Raw genomic sequence first — 23,914 nt, 5'->3', positions numbered from 1 at the left:
TAGACAGTGAGTGAATCCCTTGCAATGAGTCTATTCCAGCCATCTAATGAGGGACACTTGCAACACATAACTCTGCACCCTATGCAGACAGACCTCTGGGGACTGACTGAAGTCTGCCCACCTTTGAATTATGTCTCCCAGTGTGTCCAGGAACTCCCCAGTAAAGGTGTGAATGCCAAGGAAGTGATCACTGTGGTGATGGTAGGGGTCACCTGCTCCGAGAAGCCTTTTCTAATCTGCTTGGCTATTAGCTGTTGCTTCCTTCTCTTCCGACTATGTATTTATTTAGCTGCTTAAAGCATTACCCCATTAGAATGCATACTCCTTGAGGACAAGGACTGTTTTATGGGCCTTGTGATTGCTGCTCCAGAACAGCAGGTGCTTAACAAATGCTTGTTGGACTGGATGTACTATGTGTCTTGCAGGTGACCCAGGGTGCTCTGCAAGGGAAAGGTTCCTCAAAGACATACACTGTGTGTCTATCAGTGAACAAGCTCTTTGACAACAAACAGGGGAGAGTCCTGTCCCAAGATAAATTGTTTTTCAGCCAGAGTTTCTGTTGTCTAAGTGACTGAATAACTAAGGGTATACAGAAGCCACTTCCTCTGCTTCCCTATCCTAAGCTCAGAAATCAGGGGCTGATGGTACCCAAGCCACCAATACTCTCCCCCAAAATATTAACGAATGGCACATCCCTAATCAGTTTTCAATTCAAGACATAAAAATCACACTCAGACAAGAGTCATTCCAAAGCTGAGCAATTTTAATGTAATTTCCCCATCCAAGGTAGTGTAGGGATGGTAAGTGGCCCATTTCCATCTTGGAAAATGCAGTAGCAGCTTCCCTCCCTAACCCACCCATCCTTCTGAAACGCAGTTAAATTCAAAATACATGAATTTCAAAACAAACAATTTTTAAAAATATACTTTGTCTAGTTAAGACTTTACGATAAACATCTTTCCCTCCAATTATTACCTTTACTTTTTGTTTATTTCCCTGGCATAGCCTTTCATCTTATTACTTAGTTCTACCCCTTGTGAAAAATCACTGCTTTCCCACCTGGTTATTTTCTTATTTTATGGTGTAGTGAGCCTGTAGAAAGGATACTGCACACTTCTAAACTAATTCTAATTCTCTTAATTAGATCACTATTTCAGCTTCTGAACGGTCAGACATGCAACACAAGCTCTTGGCCAAAAAGCAGGATTCTAGCTAGTGTAAAAATATATTTTAAATAAAATAGAATTTCTATAGGAGAGAGAATCTGACTCTGTTTTACACGCCCACTAAGGTTTTAAGATAGATCTGTACCTAAGGCCAAGTCAACCTGTCTAGTAGGTCTACACTAGGAAAGGACTGAGAACGTTTAAGAATATTTATGTGAGAAAAATTCCTTAGAAATGCTGTAGCAGCAAGTCAGAAGAACAAAGAGGAAAGATACAGCTGGTGTACTAATAAACTGTAGATGAGATTCTGAAGTACAAGGTGATGATGTAGCCAAATCACCATCAAAAAATAATTCTGAAATGTGATAATTTGGAAACAAACTGATTAACTTGCATTAAAAAATCCAGGACCTAACAGTTTTTGCTGTGTAATTTACTCTGCTGCTCGTTTTACTCAAGGCTAAAGGCCGACAGGCAATACTGTTCTTCCTTTAATTTTGCTCTGCATATCTACGAGCCACGCTGTAGTTTGAGGTTCTAGATTAAGTAGCTGACCCACCACTGGGGATCAAGAGAAACGGTCATTTGTGAAGTGGCTATGTCAAATTCCCTATTCTCTAATTCAGGTGCAATTTAGTCTTTGGAGATTTTTTCCTTCCAAAGTTTATTTTAGCCTCTAGCTCAACATGGAATGTAACCTATATGAATATTTAATCAGCACTAAATACAGCAGAAAGCACAGCTGGCAGGACAGGTACGCCACATACCCCCACCTAAATTAAATGTCCAACTTGGCTGTTCTGCTTGGTCAGTTTATTTGGCTCGATGTCCAATCTGCTGGAGCAAGCGCACTCACGAGGGAGGAGGTTGTTGGTAAGACTCTGGGCAACAATCACTAAACCTTTAGACTTCAGAGTCATAACCTTTCCATTCCCCTCTAGCAGGGTCCATACATCAATGATAGAAAGGACTTATGCTCATTAGTATCCAACAGGACCAACTTCTGACAAATGTTTCTGGAACGACTGAATGGATTTTCCAGCTTTAAATGTGCCTGTTTTCTTGACCTTTGCAGCTGCTACTGCTCCAAGGGTCCTTTGGTACTTCCGTGCCTAGGAAATCTTCATTGAGATTTTAAACTTTTTCTTAATATAAAAAATTGACCCCTGGACTTAAGTGTGAAATATGCCAACTCAACAAGTACAGCTGAAAAAATGCAGAGTTCGTTTTGGGCAAATTTGGAAGGCAAAATGGCAATTAAAACATGTCAAGAGGTTAGCTAAATATAACAGTTTAAAGAAAAAGCCTTTTAAATACCTGCCAATTCCCATTAGCTGTCCTGGTCACAAACCCCCATAACTCATTAAACAACACACTAGGAAAAAAAAGATCCAAACAATTCCAAGTTGATCCTCACTTGGTGTACTTACTTATTCAGTAACCGACCTCACATTGAGCTGGCAGCCCCTGACAACCTCCCGGCGACAGGGGCCGCTGTCTTAGCCACATGTGCTCACTCAGAAGAGGCTCACTTGCCTCTCTTGCCCCGGCCCTTCCTGGAGGGCAGCTTCCCTGTGCCTCCGACTGAAGGGGAGCTCGCCGCGGCAATGTTGATCTGTCCCTCCTGGATCTCCTGCCGGGTCTCGGCTGGCAGGTGATTAATTTTCTGCTGGGCTTCTAGGTAGAACATGACATCCCGCAGCTGCTCCTGGATCTCTGTGATCTGCATGTCCTTCTGATCACAAGTTTCCTTCAGAACTTTCTCCTCCTCCTTGAGCTTGTTTTGCAGGAGGACCTGATTGGCTCGCAAACACTTGTTCATTTCTTGCTCTTCTTTGAGCTCGGTGGAGAGTTTGGCTAGTTTTACATTCAGCTGTGTGCACCTTTCAAAAACAGAGCAACACAAAAACTCGTTTTTCACCATTCTCACCCTCTCTGCTCTGCATACCAGTGGGGGAACCAAGCCTCCAGGTAGGCCCTTTCCCACGTTGGTGAGGCAGAGCATTTTACTACCGTTAGGATCAAGAATCTCTGAGCAGTACTCTTCTCTAGCTAACACATTTAGAGTATCACAGTAACACACTCATGGATTATTCAGAACATCAAAAAAAGTATCTGGATTTGAAAATTCACGAGCATGTTATAGCGCAGCCACAACTACCAATCTTTTCTGTCTGTCCGTAGCTGGGTGGGGTCCTTGGGAGATGGCAGTGTGGATGAGGAAATTATGAGGAAAATAGCATTCTTGGAAAGTCAAGGGCTCTGACCTCAATGGACATACTGCACAAGGAGGGGGATTATGTTCTCAAAATTAATTTCAAGACTAAGTGGTATATGGACCTGCCTCTCCTTCTCTCAGGGCACACAAGAAATAAACAATTGCCTCTAGAGGGCACCCAGAAAACCCAAGAAAGCTCTTTAATTCTGTAATACTTGCCTTTCTTCCCAAACACCTGCAGCAGGCTATGTTCTGATCCACAGCTGGTTAATCTTTTGCTCAGCATTCATCACCCTGCCCTCCCCTCCTTTAAGGTACACTGTATTTCTGGCCTGGAAGAGCCCTCTCTATTATATGTACCAGGATGACTCCATCCAGTTATCCTTATGTTCCTAAGAATGGCTAACTATGGAAATAGAGAAATTGCTCCTGGAGACAAAAAAGGGAGACTATATTAACACTGTATTAATAATACAGATTGCATGAGAAGACTTTTAAAGATAAATACCCCATTTTCCACTCAACGGGAGGTCCAAAAGCAGGCAGGTGCTATATATAAAGGGGAAAGAACATGCTGGGTCATGAAATACTGACGATGAAAACATTTTTCTAAGTATAAACACTACTTCATAATATTTAGAATGTTCCCATAACTGTTATGGAAATTATCCCATTATTTGAGGGCTTAACTTAAAAAAATCCTTTAAATGCAGAACCAAATACATACTTTCTTTCCACAGATTGCTTTTCTTTCAGGAGATCATTGAGTCTATGCTCCAGAGTATCACATTTTTCAATTGTTTCTTTAAATTTAGTCTTCATGTTGTTAATCTGAAAGTACAAACAGATATTATATCTATACTTCAGGCAGGACAAACTCCTGTAAATTTGTCATTAACAGTTATTATTTTCAGTGGTAGCTTCTAGACTTTGAACAACTAAACTGTGTACAACAGAAATGGTCAACATCTTAGCCTGTTTTTTTCTTCCCATTGTCAAGCATTTTTTCCTGCTCCACTTAGCACTTTTTCAAACAAAATCAAAATCCTTGTAACAATTAAGTATTGGAAAACAAACTCCCAGCCACGTTGGCCATGTCAAAAAACATGTGTCTCATTCTGCATATTAATCTGTCACCCTTCTGCCAGAAGGTGGACAGCATTCTTCATCATCAGTCCTCTGGACTCATGGTTGATTATTACTATGATCAGAATTCTTAAGTTTTTCAAAACCGTTCATTTTTATACTGTTGATGTTATGGTGTAAACTGTTCTCCTGGTTCTGCTCACTTCACTTTGCATCAGTTCATAGAAGTTGTCACCAGGTTTCTCTAAATTCAACTTCCATCTTTTCTTATGGCACAATAATATTCCATTACATTCATGTATCATAATTTGCTCAACCATTCCCCAAATGATGGGCATCCTCTTAGTTTCTAGTTCTTTGTCACAACAGAGACAGCCCTTATAAATATTTTTTGTATAGATAGGACCTTTTCCTCTTTGATCTCTTTGGTGCTTAATTTATTTTTTATCAAACACTTCTCAACAATCCACTGCATCTCCATGTTCCTTGGAAATTGTATTAAGAAAATCAATGAGAAAAATAAAATTTAAAATAAACTCTTGATGAACAAAGTCCATGACACAACAGGGCGTAAGAGGGTAAGACAAATACAAGAGATGTTGCAGAGATGCCCTTAAGACTTTGCCCTCATGTCCCAAAACCAATCACACCTTGCCAAATTCCAAATTTGGATTACTCCCACTCATCCTCCTCCTTTGTTCCTTTTTGTGTACTACTGAAAAGAGCTGAAATTCTTTTGTACTTCCCTAATCAACTTGCTATTCCACCCACCAAAGAAAGCTGTTCCAAACATGTCTTCTTTCCTCAAGTCTCATATCGGACTCCCTCTCCACACCCTCTCAGCTAAGGAGACCTTAGCTTCCTATGACGACAAAAATACTGAGGTCTTTCTCTAAGACTTCCCCTTCTCTCCTCGTCTCACATCAATCAGATATCATCCTCTACTATGTCTTCATCAGTTCTCAATTATCACTTTTTTGCAAATTATTCTCAGATCTACATATCTAGCCCTAGTCTTTCTCCTGAACTAGTCAAACATACATCTCCAATTTCCTCTTGGACCTCCAAAACCCCATCTATTCTGCAGATATCTTGTATGTATCTAGTTACTGACATGTTTCCCCAATTGGAATGTAAGCTCCTTGAGGGCAGGGACTGTTCTCTGTCTTTGTACCTCCGGTGCACATTATCTACCACATGATAAATACTTAATGTTTGCTGACTAGTTATGAGAGAAGAGTCAAAGACAACATGAACAAGGGACATAGGAGTAAATGATCATGCTACAGGCAGAAATAATGAACTTAGGAGAAAAAAATTTAATGGGAAGATAACAAACTTGGTTGTGGACAAGCTGAGCTTGAAGTTTCCACAATGAGATGTCATGTAAGAGATCCATATTTGGAGTTCAAAAGGGAGGTCAAGATGGAGACAGATTCGGTAATGCAACCCATAGCATCTGCCCTATTGATAGTTTCTCCTGAACACGTCAACACTTCTGTGGCCTGGCCTCTTACTATTGCAGTGCAACATGACTATACACAGTAAAAAGTTTCAGGAAAAAAAAAGAATGCTACAATTAAAAGTGCTTAAGTCAGAACAATGTCTGATCATGAATTGGCTGGAATTGTGGTTTGTTCTTGTGTTGATGAGAGTTCTTATATCTTTCTAACTTGTTTGTCTTTACAATATTGTTTTTATTGCATTAATTGAACAACATCAATTTAAATTCAGTTAATTTTGGTCTTCTCCAGCCAGGTACTAACTTTTTACAAGAAATTAACAAAAACCCCAACAAAACCCCCAAAACAATTAAATGATTTGATGGAACAATAAGTCAATTAATTTCAGTTTTATCTCCTCATAGCAGAATCCTAGCTTGAATAGGTCTAAAGGCCAGTAAAAATGTCAAAAAATAGACAGAAGGAAGGAAAAACAAAAGGGCCAAAATAATTTGTCACCTAGACAACCAACCCCTGGTTATCAAGAACTACACATAGAATGCAGAAAACTCATATTAAAAGCCACAGTTTTCTAGTAGGGCCCTATGGTAAGAAGGGCTTATTTCAAAATTTTTGTCTGTATTGGCTTCCTTTATTTGTTGCATCATCACTGCTATGAAGCAACTAATCCAAAAGAATCCTAAAGGGTACAATACCACGAGATGACCGTGACAGGTTGTTTGCATAAAGCATCCTAAGTTGCAACACCAATGCTGGTCACCATAAGACCTGTAATCAAGGTTGTGGAGTAGTTTCCATTATATATCTTCTCTCCCTAGTCACTAATAAATTGCCAGTAGGTTGATCTTTGACTCTGTCAAGGTCATTTTTCATAGCAGTTTGAATAAAATCAGTTAATTTTTAGGGACTACTGAAAGGGTAAGGAAAAGTACAACTGTTGAAGTGGTACTTTAATGCCTTAGTTAGTGTGGAGAAGGGGTTGATCCTGGGCTCTTCCCAGGCTATTTCAGAAGAATACAAGCTCTGGCTAGTTTTACCAAGCCAGAGAGGCTTCAAGTATGGGCTCAGTGATGAATTATAGTGAAGATACACAAACAGGAATCATATGAGGTCACCTGAACAAGAAAGCACCAGCAACTAGTAGAGGGAATGCCAACAACCAAAAGCCTTTGAAGAGCACCCCCTTTCCCACCTATCACAATCTACATATCCTCAAAGAGTATGAAATATTTTTTAAATTATAAATCCTTAGCATTAAGCAATTCTCTTGCTGGGAAGATTAGTGTCTTAGTTTTTTCCTCTTATTAAAAATGTGGTGGTGACAGCATATTTCAAGCTTAAATCTATCAGGAACTCAACAGATCTAGTTCCTTCTCTTTCACAGGTTAAGTGGCAGGTAATCCAAGGGTCACATGACAACTGGGCATTAGCCCAAGCGGAGGCTGTGCCTTGGATCCTGAGGTCTGGGGAAGGCCTAATCCACCTAAGAAGTGGTTCTCAGTTCCAGCTTTGCAATATTTATGGTGATTCCACTTATCAAAAGGAAGGTCACAAAATTCTTTAGCCAAAATTATTTTAATTCACTTTAAAAGAATATGCCACCCAGTCCACTTCATGAGGAATGTGGGAATTATAAAAGATCAAGAATCACTATACTAAATACTCTTCTGGAACCTGACTACCTCCTTTTGCACTCTCTTTCTGGAGTGCCTCACACACAGTAGGTGCTCAATAAATGCTTACTGAACTGAAACTCTCCAGGGTGTATAAGGCACATCATAAAAAAAAATTTTTTTGGACTTGGATCATTATATTGATGATAGATCATTCACAAGTTGTTCATCATACAATATTGCTGCTACTGTGTACAATGTTCTCTTGGTCCTGCTCACTTCATTCTGCATCAATTCATGTAAGTCTTTCCAGTTTTTCTGAAGCCATCCTGATTGTTATTTCTTATAGCACAATGGTATTCCATCACAACCATATACCACAACTTGTTCAGCCACTCTCCAACTGAGGTCCCCTCAATTTCTAATTCTTAGCCACAAAAAGAGCTACCATAAATATTTTTGTACAAATAGGTTCTTTTCCCTTTTTTATGATCTCTTTTAGATACACACACAGTAGGGGTAATACTGGATCAAACGGTATACACAGTTTTACAGCCCTTTGGCCTTAGTTTCAAATTGCTCTCTAAAATGGTTGCATCAGTTCACAACTCCACCAAAAATGCATAAGTGTTCCAATTTCCCCATATCTTCTCCAAAATCTTTCATTTTCCCTTTCTGTTGTATTAGCCAATCTGATAGGTGTGCGGTGATTTGCATTTCTCTAGACAATAATGATTTAGAGCATTTTTTCATAGGACTATAGATAGCTTTGATTTCTTCATCTGAAAACTGTCTGTTCATATCCTTTTACCATTTATCAATTGGGGGATGATTTGTATTCTTGTAAATCTGACTCAATTCTCTACATATCCAAGAATGAGGCCTCTATCAGAGATACTTGCTGTAAATTTCCTTCCCAGTTTTCTGCTTTCCTTCTAATTTTGGTTGCATTGGTTTTGTTTGTACATTAAAACTTTTTAATTGGATAAAATCAAAATCATCCATTTCACATTTCATAATACTCTCTATCTCTTGTCTGGTCCTAAATTCTTTCCTTATCCATACATCTGATAGGTAAACTATTCCAAGCTCCCCTAATTTGCTTATGGTATCACCCTTTATGTCCAAATTATGTCCATTTTGACCTAATCTTGATATATGGTGCACACAATAAATTTCTAAAGTCCTAGTAAGTCTGCCAAATCTTGTTTCCCTCAAATTACAATGGTGCATACAAAGCACCATTGTATGTTCCTAGGAATCATGTTCAGGTTCTGTGCATCAGGTACTTCTAAGTTGCTGAACCATATGGTTGATTCAAATGACAAGTCCTCATACTCTTAAAAAAAAAGATCTATATACAGCACTAGATAACTTCAGATTAAAAACAAAAAAGGTTAAGTCTTCAAAAGTAAGATGTGGCTTAAATGTTTTCACCTAATATGAAAAACACTTTTTTCTTTGGATAGCAGACTGCGAAGGAAAAGATTTTAGAATTAATCCTCCTCCAAAATTTTCCCCTCCACCCCTTACCCCCATACCTCCACAGTGTTAGAGACCAAAATAGTATTTCCCCAGTTACCAACAAGGAGACTTACTTCCTCAGCAGTATCTTTTTCTATCCGAACTATCTTGTTTTCCCAGTAGATTCGTTGAGATTCTAGCTGGCTCGTTAGTAAATAAGAGTACTAGAACCAGAAAGAATAATATAGATATGAATAGATATGAAACAATTGTTGGCAAGTTGCTGAAATCTATTTAGAAAGCTGAACCAAATTTTTTTTTACAGAAACCTAAGAATAAAAGTTACAATATGACATTTTGTTTTGGTTGAGTCTGCTATTCTAAATAAGCTGGACTTAACTCTATACTTTTCTTAATGACATATACATATATGTATATTTCCTAGCATGTATGATTTATGTCAGCTATATCTCATGGGCCATTAACATCAATTTACATACAATCATAATGTAAAAGCAGTAAATGGCAGAGATGTAGTGGTATGACTGTCAGCTTTGTCTTTAGGTTCAAGCCCTGCTGGTGACACAAACTTGCTATGTGACCCCAAAGGGCAAATCACAAGCTCTTGGTCTCCTCTTTTAAAGACATCTCTCTTTATAAGACATAAATGAATTGCTGAGCTTCACTGGGGAAAAGTTTCCACATCAGGAATCCCACCTCCCCAGTGCTTACTACCAAATTAATGACATCTGTAAGGTACCTTGTGAAGCTGGTCTATGTGTTAGTGCTATATGTGTTCAGAATCATGGTTTTATGAATATTATGAGAAAAACATCTGATTGCATCAACTATTTTCTGGCTTTTTTCCTTAAGTAGTATAAAATCCTAAGCATTATAGGTTTTGATTTTCTTACAATCATTGTAATTAGGGTTAGGAGAGAATTGGCAGGGGTGTGTATATGTGTGTGTATACAGCTTAGAGGAAAGGCTTTATGTAGAATAGGGTGCTTACAATGAGATTTGAAGGAAAGTAGGGATGTTAGGGGGTTGAGATAAGGAGAGTGGATTCTAGGCACAAAGGTATAGAGGTAGCACATGGATAGTGAAGGGCGAGGAACAGTGAGAAGGCCATTTTAGCAGGATCACAGAGTCCATATACTAAGTTGGTAGGGTACATCCCAATTGTAAAGTCTTTAAAAAAATAGATTTTATTGATACATTTTGTTTTTACATTGCCTAGATTTCCCCCTTCTCACTTCCTATCTCTTGTAAAAAAGATTTTAAAAAAGAGGAAGAATAATAAAACCAATCAACAAATTGAAAAGATGTACCATTATGTATATTGTTCCACACCTGTGGATCTCTGCTTCTAAAAAAGAAGGTATCTTCTCTCATCTCTTCTTTTGGGCTAAGTTTGGTTTTTGTAAATTTTACAGATTCTTTGTAGTTGTTCTGTAGCCACTGTAGCTCAGGGTCTACAGGCATGTGCCAGCATGCCCCGCTATGATAGCTTTCTGACTCATCTGTCTGCCTCAAGTCTCTCCCCTCTCCAACCCATTCTGCACTTAACAGACACAGTTAATGTTCTGGGCTGATCATGTCACTCCCCCACCCCACCTACCACCCCAAATAAACTCCATGTCTTATCACTTCCAAGATCAAATATTAACTTCTCTTCAGGGCATATAAAGCCCTTCACAACTGAGCCTCTTGCAACCTTTCCAGTCTTCTTCTTCCACCTACTCCATGAAGCAGCCACCCTGGTCTATCTGTTCTTCATAGATCATGCCATTCCATTTACCAACCTCCATGCCCAGGATGCTCTGTTCCCTTACTTCTGCCTTTCAGTTTCTGGGACTTCTTTCAAGACTGAAGCTTAAATCTTACCTTCTGTAAGAGGCCTTTCCCAGTCTCCCTGGCTGCTACGGTCTTTCCTCACAGGCTATCTTTCATCTCTTCTGAACAGAGAGTGTACGCATAGTGTCATTTACAGGCTGTCTCTCCCAAAAGAGTATGAGCTCCATGAGGGCAGGGACCACATTTTGCCTTTTTTTTTTTGTTGGTTTCCCCAGTGCTTACAATAATGTCTGGTACACAGGAGGCGCTTAATAAATGCCTGATTTGCTGACTGACACAGACATCACTCTTTGGCAGACCATCATGATCTCTTGTGCTTGGACTACCATAATCACCTCCCCCTGCTCCCCCATCCCCAGTTGTCCCATTGATATTCCTAAAGCATAAGTCTGAACACATCACTGGTTAAGAAACTTTCCTAGTTCCTTATTGCCTCTAGGATAAAATGCAAACTCCTCTCTGGCCTTTAAAGCCCTTCACAGCTTGGCTCAAACCTATCTTTCCAGGCTGATTACACAACACTCCCTCACCCATGCTGTGTTCCAGCCAAACTGGCCTATTTGCTGTTCTCTGTACACAACATTCCGCCTCATGTCTCCACACCTTTTCACAAGCTGTCCCCATGCTTGGAATGTGCACCCTCCTCTTGGAATCCCTAGCTCCCTTCAAGATTCCGGTTAAGTGACACTTCTCACACACAGCCTTTCTTGATTCCTCCCAGCTGTTAGCAGCTTCCTCTATTTATTTTGCATTGACTTCTCTGGGGATAAATGGTACCTCCAACAGTCTTTGAGGGCAGGGACTGTTGCAGTGTTACCATTGTATCCAGCACCTAGCACACTGTAGGTTTTTAATAAATGCCTGTGAAATTAAAGTAGGCAAGAGCACCAAATCAAGTGATTTTCACATGAGAAGTGGTGTAAAGTAGATCACTGATCTATAGCCATTTAGAGGTGGTGAGATGTGAATGAGGGTTAACAGAAGGGCAGCATGAGAGGGATACTGATAATTTCAGAACCTATCACTTGATTTGGGGAGTTATTCTTCTCTCCACTGAAGCAGATGGCAACTAATATAACTTAGTAAGTAAATAGTCTTTCTGTAGTTACTATAGCAAACTATACATATAACTAAATAAACGGTTTCCCTCTAGTTACTATAACAAAAAACCAACCAAACACACAAAACATTACCCTGTAACCAAACTAATGGTGAGTCTCATCCACTGACATAGAGACATAGCACATCAATAGATCCACACCTGGAGCTTACAGCCTTAGCCACCCTCAGGCCAGCCTAGACTTCAGAAGTCAATGTTACTTCCACACCCTAATGAGGCATCAGAGCAGAAAGAGGGTGAAAACGGCATTGCTCTTACTACAACATACTAGCATGTAAAGGACCAGAAGCGGGGAGACCTAGAGAATGCCACAAACGAACAATCTGCAGGATGAAAGGGTGCAGAGGGGTTGTGATGGGTACTGAGTGGATGCACATACTCTGATGAAATCACGGATCCACTGAAGTATGTTCCACAGCAACGTGGAGAATATTTCTTCAATTGTTTTTGAACCAAAAAAACACTATTATTAGTTTTTGATTTTATAATCCCCTAATGGCAATACATTTCTCTCTGGGGGCAATCCCCCCCCAGGACACATGTGTATGGTATTCTACATATAGAACACTTCACATGTGTTATATCAGCCATTTTAAAAAAAGCAACTCCTTAGGTCATTTGGTGTATAATTTGAACTTGGATAAATCCAAGTTCAAACAGTGTTTATAGCACTAAACAACAAAAATAAGCACTGATTCAAGAACCAAAATACTTCACCTCTAATTGTAAGGCATCTATTTTCTCTTCTTGACAAGTATCACCCTCACATTCATATTGTACTATCTTTCCATCAGTTTTACTTGCAACCAACCGATGAACATAATTATCTAGAGGAAAAAAATAATCAAAATAGTTTTCTTAGAAATGGGCCTCTATAAGCTGTTAAATCACAAAAAGAGAACTTTTCTTTGAAATTTTCTAAATGATGGAGTTGGTAATATTTTGTTCATAAAAGGATTAGTTTAGGCTTTGCAGCTTAGTTTCATCAGTGAGAGGGTTGGCAGTTGTAGGGTGTAATTACCGTGCTGTTCCAATTTATTCAATAGGGACACTGAATATGTTACACTGCCATGCCAGTAGAGATCAACGTTTGCAGCAATTAGTAGGAAATATGACAGCTATTTACTGTTGGCAATAAAGGGAAACTGAAGAGTGGAGAAGATGCCTGCTCCCAATAAAATGTGTGGGCAGACCGATAATCAGAGTGACAGCAGTATGCTCGTACCTCCAGCATAATCCCAGACTCGATGATTGGTTAGCTGCATTGCGTATGTGTGCTGTGTTTCTTCAAAGTGCTTGTAAGCATGCCGACTTACATATCGTCCACATCCTATATGGCCACATATCAAACAAATCCAGAGGTTCTGTCGACAAATCAGAAAGGCAACCATTACGCAATGGAACTGATAAATCTGGTACACTGCGGCAGGTACAGTGTCTGAGATACAGAGAAATACTTTGGTTTGCACCTTCAAGAGTTCTGAACAAATGCATTTTGAGACCCATGAACCAATGAACAGTTTAATGATAAATCACTTCCCATCTTGTTTTTTTGAGTACACTAAGAAAACAGCAAGAGTGAAGCTTCAGAATTGTATTAAGTACATATTGATCAAAAACAGAACAGATAAAAGCATCAAACCACAGTAGAATATTAGAGGCATATTAGAAATGAGATATGCAGTTATGCTTCTTGTCTGATCCCTAAAAAAGATTTTAATGTAGACCCCCAGAAGATCAAGACAGCTCAACAGGACCTAAAAGGAACTTAATTGCATCCAGCAGAGAATATTCCCAGCTAAGTCAAGATGAGTTCATCACTCTTTTAAAGCCCACTACTTACTTCCTGAACTCCACACTCAAAACATTTATTTTCTTCTACAGGTTCTGGCGTTTGACAGTATCTGCAAACAGGGCACCTATCAGGGTAATCACCAGAAGACAGAGGAAGATAAAGAAACACATTTCAGATAAGATAAAAGAAACTCATTAAAAAAGACACCATCTTCTAGTGTAAAAACTGTGAATGGATCAGAGAGAGTACATTGCTGATAACCTTTCTTCCTTTTAAAAAATTATTTATTTAGCATTTTATTTTTCCCCAATTACATGTAAAAATCATTTTTAACATTCATTTTTAAAATTGAGTTCTAAGTTATCTCCCTCCTGGTTTTACTTATTTTGCTTTGCATCAGTTCATGTAAATCTTTCCAGGTTTTTCTGAGAGCATCCTGTTCCTAATTTTTTTTAATAGCACAATAGTATTCAATCACAATAATATACAACAATTGGTTCAGCTATTCCCCAACTAGTGGGCATTCCCCTCAATTTCCAATTCTTTGCCACCAGAAAAGAGCTGCTATAAATATTTTTATACATACAGGACCTTTTCCTTTTTGTTGTTTCTTTTGGGATACAGACCTAGTAGTGTTATTATTTGGTCAAAGGGTATGTATGCATGGTTTCATAGCCCTTTGGGCATAGTTCCAAATTGCTCTCTAGAATGGTTAGACCAGTTCCCAACTCCACCAACAGTGTATTAGTGTCTCAATTTTCCCACATTTCCTCCAACATTTGTTATTTTCTTTCTCTGTTCTATTAACCAATCTAACGGGTATGAGGTAGTACCTCAGACTTGTATAACCTCTTCTTCCCCAGATAAATTAATTTTCAAATATAATGCAAAGGATAACACTCAACTCACAAATTTACAAGTGAGGATATTACTTATCCCAAGGATAAGAGAAATATGAGATCTTAATATGAAAACTCTATAAATAAAAAGGGAAAGGACAATGGGAAGAGAAATGAGGGAGAAGCCTAGATCATACTATATACTCCTTTCTATTTTTCTGTCTAGAGTTCAAGTCCAACAGTCAGAACTCTACAAGTCAGAGTTAGGGATTTAAGATAACTTATCAAGTTTGTTTAATATCTGAGGTTATTGATTCTTTGGGTGTTATTACTAACCATCTCCCTCCTAAAGCCTTTACTTCAAGACCTCAAAAGAGCTCAGATTTCACCCAGGTGGGAATCTCCTCCCACTAATATAGACTGCAACCTCACAGTGACTCAGCAGATGATACTTCATGCACAGCTAGGGCCAAAAAAAATTCATCCTCTGGTGGCCAACCTAATAAGCTTCTCCAAACATATCCAGGCTGGTCTTTCATACTGTATACATGTGGATCAGTGCAGGGTCTATATTTTTAAGCTTTTCCCAGGGTTATACTTCCTGCTCCTCTTAGCAGAGGTGTAGGACTATGTGGTTAGTTTTGCAGAACTGTTTTAAAAAAATTTTGTTACAAGGGAAGGGAGAAGCATGTATTTGGATATGAAGATGAAGTAAAAGCCAAAGATATCAATAAAAATTAAAAATAAGAAATCAGCTTCAATCTACACTTTCAAGCATACCCTTAGTTGGCTGAAACATCCTATTACAGCTTTTACCAAGTAACAAAAACCACCATAAATTGCTTTCTGATATTCATATGGCATGCTACTCTATAGAGATGATCTGAGGCACCCAGGTGGAGCAAGGGATAGAGCACTGGGCCAGGAGTCAAGAAGACTTACCGGCAAGTGACTTAACATCCATTTGTGTCAGTTTCCTCAAGTGCAAAATGCAGATGATAGAACCTACCTCAAAGGGTTGTTTTGAGGAGCAAATGAGATATTCGTAAAGAGTTTAGCATAGAGGCCAGCACATAGTCAGTGCTTAACTAATATTTGTCCCTCTCTTCTCCTATCTAGGTGAGTATTATTAAGTAGATTACGTTTGTCCCATTTTAAATATAGAACCAGCTTCCAATCACTAATATCTGAGAATTGCAACTTTTTTGGGGGGGGGGGCGGGGGGGTTAAGCAAAAAAATCTAGACATTTAAAAAAAACCCCAAGATTTTCATGCAAACTCTTGGCTATAAACATCTTGTCATTTAAGCTAAACAGCAATGGAAAGTGAATTTATAGTTAAAAATGTCCAAATTACCTGAATTAAACAAGTCTATGGATATCATTAAGTTAACAAGAAAAAGAACCTAAAACACAGCCTTCAGTTTACTCTGTTGTTGAAGAAATGGCAATAACCAGGAAGAATGTTATCTATTTGACACAGATAAGGGAAGGGGGTTATATATTTTCTATTCCTTCTACTGTGGATGCACAATCTTTCATGAGTTACTAGCAAAAAGAAAGCCTCAATGTTCTCTGAACTCCCCCTCCTTCTCCTCCCTCCCCTTGTGTTGTTCTCCCCCACTGGAAAGTAAACTCTTTGAGGGCAGGTTTGCTTCTGTTTATGTCCCTGGTGCTCAGCAGAGTGCATTACAAATACTACCTCATTTTTCCGTCAGGACAACCCTGGGAAGTATGTACAATTAGTATATTCTTTTTACAGATTAGGGAACTGAGACAGGCACTGGTTAATTGACTTTTACAGGAGCACACAGCCAGCAAAAATCTGAGGCCAGGTTTGGACTCATTAGATCTTCCTGACTGTGGGCCTGGTGTTCTGTGCACTGTGGCGCCCTCTAGCAGCCTCTAAATTCCTTCACCTCTCTGAGTGTATGGTTCTGTCTCTGTAAAAGGAGAGGGTTGAGACTGGATAATCCCTTCCAGCTCAACATCCCCAGTGACACCTGACAAGCTGAAGTTGCCACAGAATTGACACAGAACTCTTTGCCAGGTAGCTGACCATGCTACAGAAGGCCTAGGGTATAGACCAGCTGCTATATAGGCAGAGAGCTTAGCCTCCTGATAACAGGCCCACTGGTAGTTCACACAGGCAACTGGCAAGTCGCTGAATTGTCCTTTGAGGCAATCCCATCTGCTAAGTCAGCTGAAGCATTACAAGTAAGAAACCTTAAACACGTCTTTTGCTTGGTAATGACCGTGACCTTTGTCCAGTGACTCCTAACATTCACAACAGACTAAAATGGTAATTAAGCAGCTGCTGCTTCATTGATGAGAAATTTGGAATAACAACCCAAAAGTGTTAGATGGCAAGCATGATTACGGAACAAGACTTGGCCAGGGTATAGATCATGTAAATAAGAGTTTCAAGTTTTGTCATTTAGCTTCTGGTGAATGAGAGACAAGAATAATTCATGGTATACTGAATGAATTCCACCAAGGGACTCAGAACCCAAACTCCATCCTGCTAAAGAGAGTTTGGTCCAAGAATGCTTATTATTCTCAGGAATGATGGAAGAAAGGAAAAGGAAGACGATGAAATCTGCTTAGTACTACCCTCAATTTGTAAAACTGAACAGAAGAGCAAGACCTTTTTTGTTTTTTATTCCGAAGAGGCTTGTCAATGTCTCTTTGGAATTAAAAAAAAGGTAGAGCTTAAAAATTATAAAAAAAAAAAAGCCATCATACTTACGTAGTATCATCCCAGCGTTGTAGACACTGGCTATGAAAACTATGGTTGCATAATGTGGTAAGTATCCCATTCACAGACTCATCCATCCTCTCTAAGCACACTGTGCATTTGGGGAGCTCTGTCAGGTCCATCACTGGGAGGCTGGCACCCTGGGTAGAAATGTAACCACCACCTTTCATTTCAACAAGTTAGGAGTTCATAAACTGTCAAAGTAGAATGAGCAGAATACTACTACCTAGGAAGCTTATATTCATTATGAGAGTTTGCAGCCAAAAGCATACCAACCTTCCAGCTCTAGAGTCCACGAAGACATGGGTTTGGGAACAACAACAAAACATTCAACACCTTGATTTATTTAGAAAAAGTAGCCACCAAAAGTAGCATCATCAGATGCAAGTTCATAGGTGAACTGACTTTTTAAACTCAATATTCCTCATTTTCCCAATATCTTCTATGTTACAGCAATAGTTACCAAGCTTGATTAGCCCTAGGAATAAACAGGCACTTATCTGTATTTAGCTGGTGACAATCCAACAAAATCATCAACTACATAGACTCTCCCCGCCACTTAATAGTATTTTATTTTTTCCAATTACATGTAAAGATAGTTTTCAACATTCACTTTTATAAGATTTTGAGTTCCAATTTTTTTTTTCTGTACCTCCTGCCCCTCCCCAAGGTGGCAAGCAATCTGATATAAGCTATATATATACAATCATTACATAGACTTTTTTTGTTTTGTTTTTTTGGAGGTGGAGAGGCAAGGCAATTGGAGTTAAGTGACTTGCCCGCAGTCACATGGCTAATGTCAAGTGTCTTGTCTGAGTCCAGATTTGAACTCAGGTCCTCCTAACTCCAGGGCCAGTGCTCTATTCACTGTGCTACCTAGCTGCCCCATCACATCGACTTTTCACGTAAATATAGTACATGATGAAAATTACTTTTTATTTCCAGAAGCATTTTGGAAAGACCTTCAAAATTTAATATTCCATCTTTTCATAGCTGGCCAGGAAGTCTGTTTTGCTCAGAGTGAAAGTTCCTAACATGAGGCTCAGAATTTATTCTCCACCTAACGATGTAGCAGTCTAAATGATTTTACTTCAATCATGCCTAATGCAAGGTAAAGAATATGCAGTACTACACTTTGGAACAGTGTAAATCTAGAATACAATGCAACTAAACTGTCAACTACTCAAGTGACAATCAATTGGGGCAAAAAACTGTGCCAGATGGCAAGCAGTTCAGGGAGGTTACAAAGCGCTTTCAAAATTGCCTAGCTATGAAGATATGGGAAGAGGATTTAGGGTTGATTCCAAAACCACCCCAAATTCAACTGTCAGAGCTTCACTTGATTAGTTAGCATTGATAGTGACATAATATAATTATTCTTTATTATGGTTGACTTATTTTTATAAACAACTAAACTATTTTACTATTATGAACTCATATTTATAATAATTTAATATTTATATGATCTCTTTCCTCACAACACCCCTGTTAATGTATTAATTCCCATTTTATGTACAATGACAACAGGGCTCAAAAAGGCAGGATGACTTGTTCCCAAGGCTTCGGACTCATGTGCCCTGAATGTTTTTTCCATCACATCCCACTGTTTTTTACAAGCATTTCTAGAAATCTTAAAATAGGAAAATCCTTCACACTTACATCTTCCGACTTCACCACTTCAGCCCTCTCTACATATACCAACTGGCAAACATCTTCTTCTATTGAATTAAATTGTCGACCATTGCATGCCATATAAAAACTATCTGCATCAGCCTATGAATATAAGGAAGGAAAGGAAGAAATAGATTACTCGGAGGAAGTGACATTTTCTCTACATTCAACGTATGTGTACTTCCAAGTAGACATTTTCAATACTTTTATTTAGAAAAATCAACCAACTGAAACAGACACTCTAGAGGCACATCCATAGGCTATTTGAACCTTCCCTGTCTACAACATTCTCTTGGCCACAGACGTTTTCTACTTGAAGCGGGAGGAAATATTTAAGCTCAGAGAGCTGACAGCTATTCGGATTTTAATATTCAACTGGCAACAACTGATTTCCCCCTTTGATATGCCCCCTCACCCCCGTAAGCATTTTCACAGAAGCTGAAAAAGTAAATCTCTTTTTTGCAAAGCCTGAACCAAATCAGAATTAATGGATGCTTAAGATGAGCTCTACTTAAAAATGTCGACAGTCATACCAGAAGAAAAAGGCATCAGTGCAAGTGGAATAAAATAAAGAAAAAAAAATTATCTTCTGAGTAAGCAAAATATAGCCCCAAAAGGGCTGTCACGTAATCCTGAGGGTGTAAAGAACTAAGTGCCCAATATCAAATATGATGATTAAAGGGCCTCAAGTTTAGACTACCTGTAAAACAAGTCATTCTCTAAGGTTCCTAGGGAATTAAAGACAAGTGGGAAGAGAAGACACAAATTTTTTGGCTCCTACAGAGTAAAGCTTTTACAAGGATTATGAGCCTGTCTTCTTTCCTAAACACACACACACCTTTAAAATGGCAAGATGAAATATGTTTGTGTAGATAAGACATTGCCTTTTAGTCAGGTCTTAGGGGAATAGATGACTCTGCTAAAAAAAAAAAAAGTCTTTTAGGAGCAGTTGAGAGAGCTGAACTCATTTAGATGTCTCATCACCTTCCGTATCGTGGGGTCAGCAAAATCTGGACAAAGGTACAAACCTAAACACAGGAAGTAGGTCTGCACCAGCTCTACCAACCTACGTAGTTTGTTTTGTTATGGCACTTAGTAGTTAAATGAAACATCACACAAATCTATCACTACGGAGAACATACACAAATTCAGAGCCAAGGTCTTTGAGAAACAAAGAAATGCTCTTCATTCCAAAGTTCTCGGTGCTCCTTTATCTTACAGCACCAGAAAGTTTTTAGAGTGCTTTTAATGCCCGATGAAGGGTGGAGATTCAATTTTAATTATCCTGACTAATGTTTATTAAATGTAATCAAGTGAGGCAAGCATTTGATGAAGAACTGTCAACTATTAGCTTCACATTTTAAGGTGTTGTTTCTCCTCCCCAGAAAAAAAAGTGACTTTATGGGCAAAACACTTTTTTTTTTGAGGGGGAGAAGGCAGGGCAATTGGGGTTAAGTGACTTGCCCAAGGTCACACAGCTAGTAAGTGTGTCATGTGTCTGAGGCTGGATTTGAACTCAGGTCCTCCTGACTCCAGGGCCGGTGTTCTACTCACTGTGCCACCTAGCTGTCCCAGCAAAGCACTTCTTAATCAACTCTGCAAGATGTTAATAAGCAGAATTCTCTATTACACTCATATCACAAAGAAGAAAACACTAAAAAGGGGCCCCTTCATTCTCTAACAGCCACAGCTTTTTCTTGGAATGTGTAATTATAAAGAGGCACCTTAAGGCAACTAATTGTTGTCTGGAGAAACTAGGGATGGCAGACACATGTGCCAGCTCCTCTGAACCACTACACTTGGCCAAATTGGCAGATTGTGCCAGAACAAGGCACAAACACCCTTCACATCATTCCTTCTCATGTCTTTCTAATACCATTCCAGCCCAGAATTCCTCACCCAAGGAAAAGAAGAGTAAAAGATACCGGGCATGACATAAGGAAATAATCAAGACAGGGATTTTCTTTGCCTCATTCAACAACCAGAAACATTACACCCTTTAAAAAAACTTTTCCATCACAAAGGACACTTTATAAATCTTGGACATCTCTTAAGATAGCTGTCTGAATAAAGTCTCCCCTCAAATGGATCTCTTACTATTAAAAATATAGCTTATCACTTTTTATTGGAGGCAATCAAGGTTAAGTGACTTGCCCAGGTTCTCATAAGTGTCTAATGTCTGAGGCTGAATTCGAACTCAAGTCCTCCTGACCCCAGGACCAGTACTCTATCCACTGCATCACCTGGCTGCCCCCAGTTTACCACTCTGGAGCTAGCGATGGGAAGTTTATTGTACCATGACCCTGTGTTTATGTTGGGGAACACTAAAAAGAATCCCTTTTTGGTCTAGAGTCCAGTAGGTCCAAGTGACCCACTATATAATCACCAACAGAAAGGCCTTCTAGAAAGCTCTAAGCACGTTGAGGCTGAAAAAGGTTGCCAAATTCTGCCCTACTGTGCATTTTCTTTTGTCAAAAATGTGAACAAATTTAGAGCTCCCCTCACATGCCTGGATGAATTCTAAGTTCTTCACTTATAAACTCAATTCCCCAAAGGTCATAGCAAATGTTAGTAAACACATGTGTCCACATGGCCTACAGAATAAAGCCAAGGAAAACAAAATTTCACACGAGGTTGGAAAGGGTGCAGAGCAGCTCCACTAGTTATAAGAGACTGAAGGAAAAAATTTAAGAAATTTCAAGGGCGCCTGAGAAAGAAAATTAGAGTCCATCCAAACCACTTTTTAAGGAATGCTACAAATTGGCTTATCAGGTGCTCAGTGCAGGATTGCTAACACTTCTAGGAAGGGCCTGTTACACAAATGGGGGTTAGAGTGCGATTATAGTAGGGGTATAATGCTCACTCTAGCAATGTCAGATGATATCAGTTGGCAAGAATACAGACCCAATGATACCAAGGTCATAGAATAACTGCACACAACTTCTGCCTGACCTTGGACTTAATCCCTAAACTTAGCCAACAAATGTCAGCACTTTGTTGCAGAAGGACTAGATGGATGGTCTGCTATACAACAGCAAATCCATCATCTCCTCTAGAAAAACAACTCAAAGCAGTCATGGTGGATCAACAATCATCTTCATGTACAAAGAATGGTACTTAATTACATGGAAAAACTTGCAAAAATGATAGCAAAATGACTAGATTAAATTAACAAGACAATAAGCTTGATGATCTTGGTAGTTTTGAAGACAAGAATAATCCTTTTTTTGAGCCCATTCACATCTTTTGTCCATTTGGCCAACACTGATCTTATGAACTTGAAAGCAAAGAATCTGTTTTCTTTGCTGTCAGCCCCAGGTCAAGTAACTTGATGGTTGAGGGGCCATTATGATTGTTGAAGCAAAAGTCATTAAGATACACAAAAAGTTTGAGCTAAATCTTGTGTAAACAGTGGCTTTCTTCCTTTCCCTACATCTTCATCCCACTCCTTCCAGGAAGTCTAGGACATTGGCTAGAAAGAGTTTTAGGACTCCATCTGCTCAATTTGCAAAGTTCTCCAGTGATTTTAAAGGGTTTTACACATGTAGTGAAAATGACTGGTTTAAGTGCTCTTAGACTCTTAGCTTTGCAACTTCTAAACTTTCAAGCCCTGATAGTTGAGACCCATGGTTTTTTTTTTCCACTTGTGAAGTATATCTCATATGGACAGGGTGCTATGGATGTGTACACTCAGCACATCATTGTGCAAGTGTATCTCACAAGAAAAGATATTTTCTCTTTCTGGTGTTGTAAAAGCAGAGGTATCAGACTTGAATTTCAGCCTGCACTGGTTAAAAGGCAACTGGGAAATGTTTAACAAAATGAATAAAAATACAACGTAAAGTCAATTTATGATTTTCTAAGTCAATATGCAGCAGACAAGGATTTGGTACCACTGTTGCAGAGCATGTAGAAAACGTAACTTTTTCCTCTCCAAGTTTGCTCCCTTATAGCCACTCTGTGGCTGTTGCTGTTGTTATCAATCTTGCATTCCTTTAGGGAAGAAGTAGGGTGATGGTAAACCTGCACACCTGTGGTGGCATTTATGTCCTCCCACCCATAAATTCTTGTGATCTGTCAGAGACCAAGGCTAACAGCACTGAAGACACACCTTTTGCCATCCAGCTAATCTGGACTCCATTTAATTAGGGCAAATTTAGGGAGGGTTTTTACTGGCAAGGTGAAGGAGTCATTGTGATAATTTTAAACTCTTTGGCCCAATTTAAACAAAATATGAAAGGCAAAAGAAAAACACATCAATGAAAAAGTAAGGGTATGATAATTTTCAAATTATCTGGAGTTTTAAATCTGTTTTTATAAGCTCTTCCTTCAAACTAACAATATGATATACACCTAGGAATGAACTAAATTTTGGACCCTCTTCTTTTGCCTAACAGTATCATTCTTTTAAGAAGCGGAGGGAAAAAATGGGCTATCATTTTATTAAACTTCTCAGTATTTACCTATCTCAGTGATTCCTAACCTCAATTTTGCAACACCTTAGTAATCTCAAGAGGTATCATAACACCTGGTCTCTCACATTTAAAAACTAATTTTAATATGATGTGCCTCACAGAACTTTTTTGCAGAAGGCAAAGAAGTGTGGGGGGAAAAAAAGGAAAAATAGAGTACTGCAATTCTAAAAAAGTTAGGGATTACTTATTCTACTGAAATTATTACTGAACGAAAACTACTAGACTATATATGTGTCACTACATGGCCAAAAAAAAAAGTTAAGTTCACAACAACATCCTAGGTTATATCCAGAGAAATGTATTTTTAAATACTTTATGTGAAAAGCTTCTGATCCCATACTTCCAGAATCAAGAGTCACACAGTTCCAAATACAGTTTGTGCAACAAAGA

At 38.9% G+C, this 23,914-nt stretch overlaps 1 protein-coding gene across 1 annotated transcript in view; it reads right to left on the bottom strand.

The window, feature by feature from the left end:
* Positions 1-741: 741 nt before the first annotated feature.
* Positions 742-23,914, bottom strand: part of LOC118855398 (BRCA1 associated protein) — a 28,578-nt gene continuing 5,405 nt past the window's right edge. The window contains exons 5-12 of the mRNA XM_036765496.1: positions 19,038-19,151; positions 17,370-17,518; positions 13,831-13,906; positions 13,213-13,351; positions 12,705-12,814; positions 9,145-9,234; positions 4,112-4,215; positions 742-3,049 (exon numbers count right to left, since the gene is read on the bottom strand). Of these exons, the coding sequence (XP_036621391.1) occupies positions 2,695-3,049; positions 4,112-4,215; positions 9,145-9,234; positions 12,705-12,814; positions 13,213-13,351; positions 13,831-13,906; positions 17,370-17,518; positions 19,038-19,151 (1,137 nt within the window). The 3' untranslated portion in view covers positions 742-2,694. The remainder of the gene's footprint in view (positions 3,050-4,111; positions 4,216-9,144; positions 9,235-12,704; positions 12,815-13,212; positions 13,352-13,830; positions 13,907-17,369; positions 17,519-19,037; positions 19,152-23,914) is intronic.

The sequence above is a fragment of the Trichosurus vulpecula genome, chromosome 1, assembly GCF_011100635.1.
Source record: "Trichosurus vulpecula isolate mTriVul1 chromosome 1, mTriVul1.pri, whole genome shotgun sequence".
Lineage (NCBI taxonomy): Eukaryota > Metazoa > Chordata > Mammalia > Diprotodontia > Phalangeridae > Trichosurus > Trichosurus vulpecula.
The sequence above is the reverse complement of the archived record's forward strand: the minus strand, read 5'-3'. Positions and strand labels throughout refer to the sequence as shown.